This window comes from Myotis davidii, unplaced genomic scaffold (assembly GCF_000327345.1).
Source record: "Myotis davidii unplaced genomic scaffold, ASM32734v1 scaffold265, whole genome shotgun sequence".
Classification (NCBI taxonomy): domain Eukaryota; kingdom Metazoa; phylum Chordata; class Mammalia; order Chiroptera; family Vespertilionidae; genus Myotis; species Myotis davidii.
Window position 1 is genome coordinate 3919550 of NW_006296627.1, and position 1133 is coordinate 3920682.

The window sequence follows — 1133 nt, forward strand, 5'->3', positions numbered from 1 at the left end:
AGCGTGGAGCAGCGTACCTGATCACCTAAAACCTCGATTGCCTGTTCTGTGACACAGAGCTAAAATCACCTGGTTCCTGGGTTTCTGAGAGATGTCAATTTTGATATAGGCCAAAGGACTGGGCAGTGCCCGGCACACAGAATTCTCCAACAGATGGGTTTCCTTTCCCTTCTCTTCCCTGAAGGGCACTCTAGGGCCTAGAATGGGGAGGAGATTTATTCAAGATCTTATGGAAATTAATAAGTGTTGGAAGTAGGATTCGAACCCAGCCCTCAGATGCCCCCCAGCCTGGTACCCTCTGCCTAGAAAGAGCTGCTTTCTCAGGGTGTCCACTGAACACAGTTTCAATCACTTCCCCTATATGATCGCATTTTAAAAATATATTTTATTAATTTTTTACAGAGAGGAAGGGAGAGAGATAGAGAGTTAGAAACATCCATCAGCTGCCTCCTGCACATCTCCTACTGGGGATGTGCCTGCAACCCAGGTACATGCCCTTGACCGGAATCGGACCTGGGACCTTTCAGTCCGCAGGCCGACGCTCTATCCACTGAGCCAGACCGGTTTTGGCTATGATTGCATTTAAACCTCACATCTATATGAAGTTGGTCCTAGTATCCCTGTTTTACAGGTGAACAAACTGAGGCTCAGGGGATTAAAACCAAGGCCTGAGGTCACACAGCTTGGCATTGTTGGAGCTGGAATTCAAGTCCAGCCTTTCCGATTCCAGAGCCCACGTCTGTAACTAACTAGGCCATGAATGTGGCTGGGGTGGCGAGGGGGCCCTTTGGCTCCCGGGGCTGACCCCGCGCTCTCTCTCCAGTGCCCTCCCGCAGCCTTCTGTTCTACGATGAGGGGGCAGGCTCTTGGGAGGATGGCCGCAGCGCCCTGCTGCCCGTGGAGCCCCCAGATGGCTGGGAAATCAAGCCCGGGGGGCCAGCGGAGCAGCGACCCCAGGACCACCTACAGCATGACCCCCTGGACAGCACGCACGAGACCGCCAAGTACCTGAGCGAAGCCTGGCCCAAAGACATCAGTGGAAATGGCACCAGCCCCGACTTCTCCCACCCCAAGGAGTGGTTCCACGAGAGGTGGGTGGGTGGCCCCGTCCCTTCCTGGGCTCCCCAGGCTCC

At 54.6% G+C, this 1133-nt stretch overlaps 1 protein-coding gene across 1 annotated transcript in view; it reads left to right on the top strand.

The window, feature by feature from the left end:
- CREB3L1 (cAMP responsive element binding protein 3-like 1) overlaps positions 1-1133 on the top strand; it is a 19129-nt gene that overhangs the window by 13941 nt on the left and 4055 nt on the right. Inside the window, exon 10 of the mRNA XM_015569527.1 lies at positions 824-1091. Coding sequence (XP_015425013.1) covers positions 824-1091 — 268 coding nt within the window. The remainder of the gene's footprint in view (positions 1-823; positions 1092-1133) is intronic.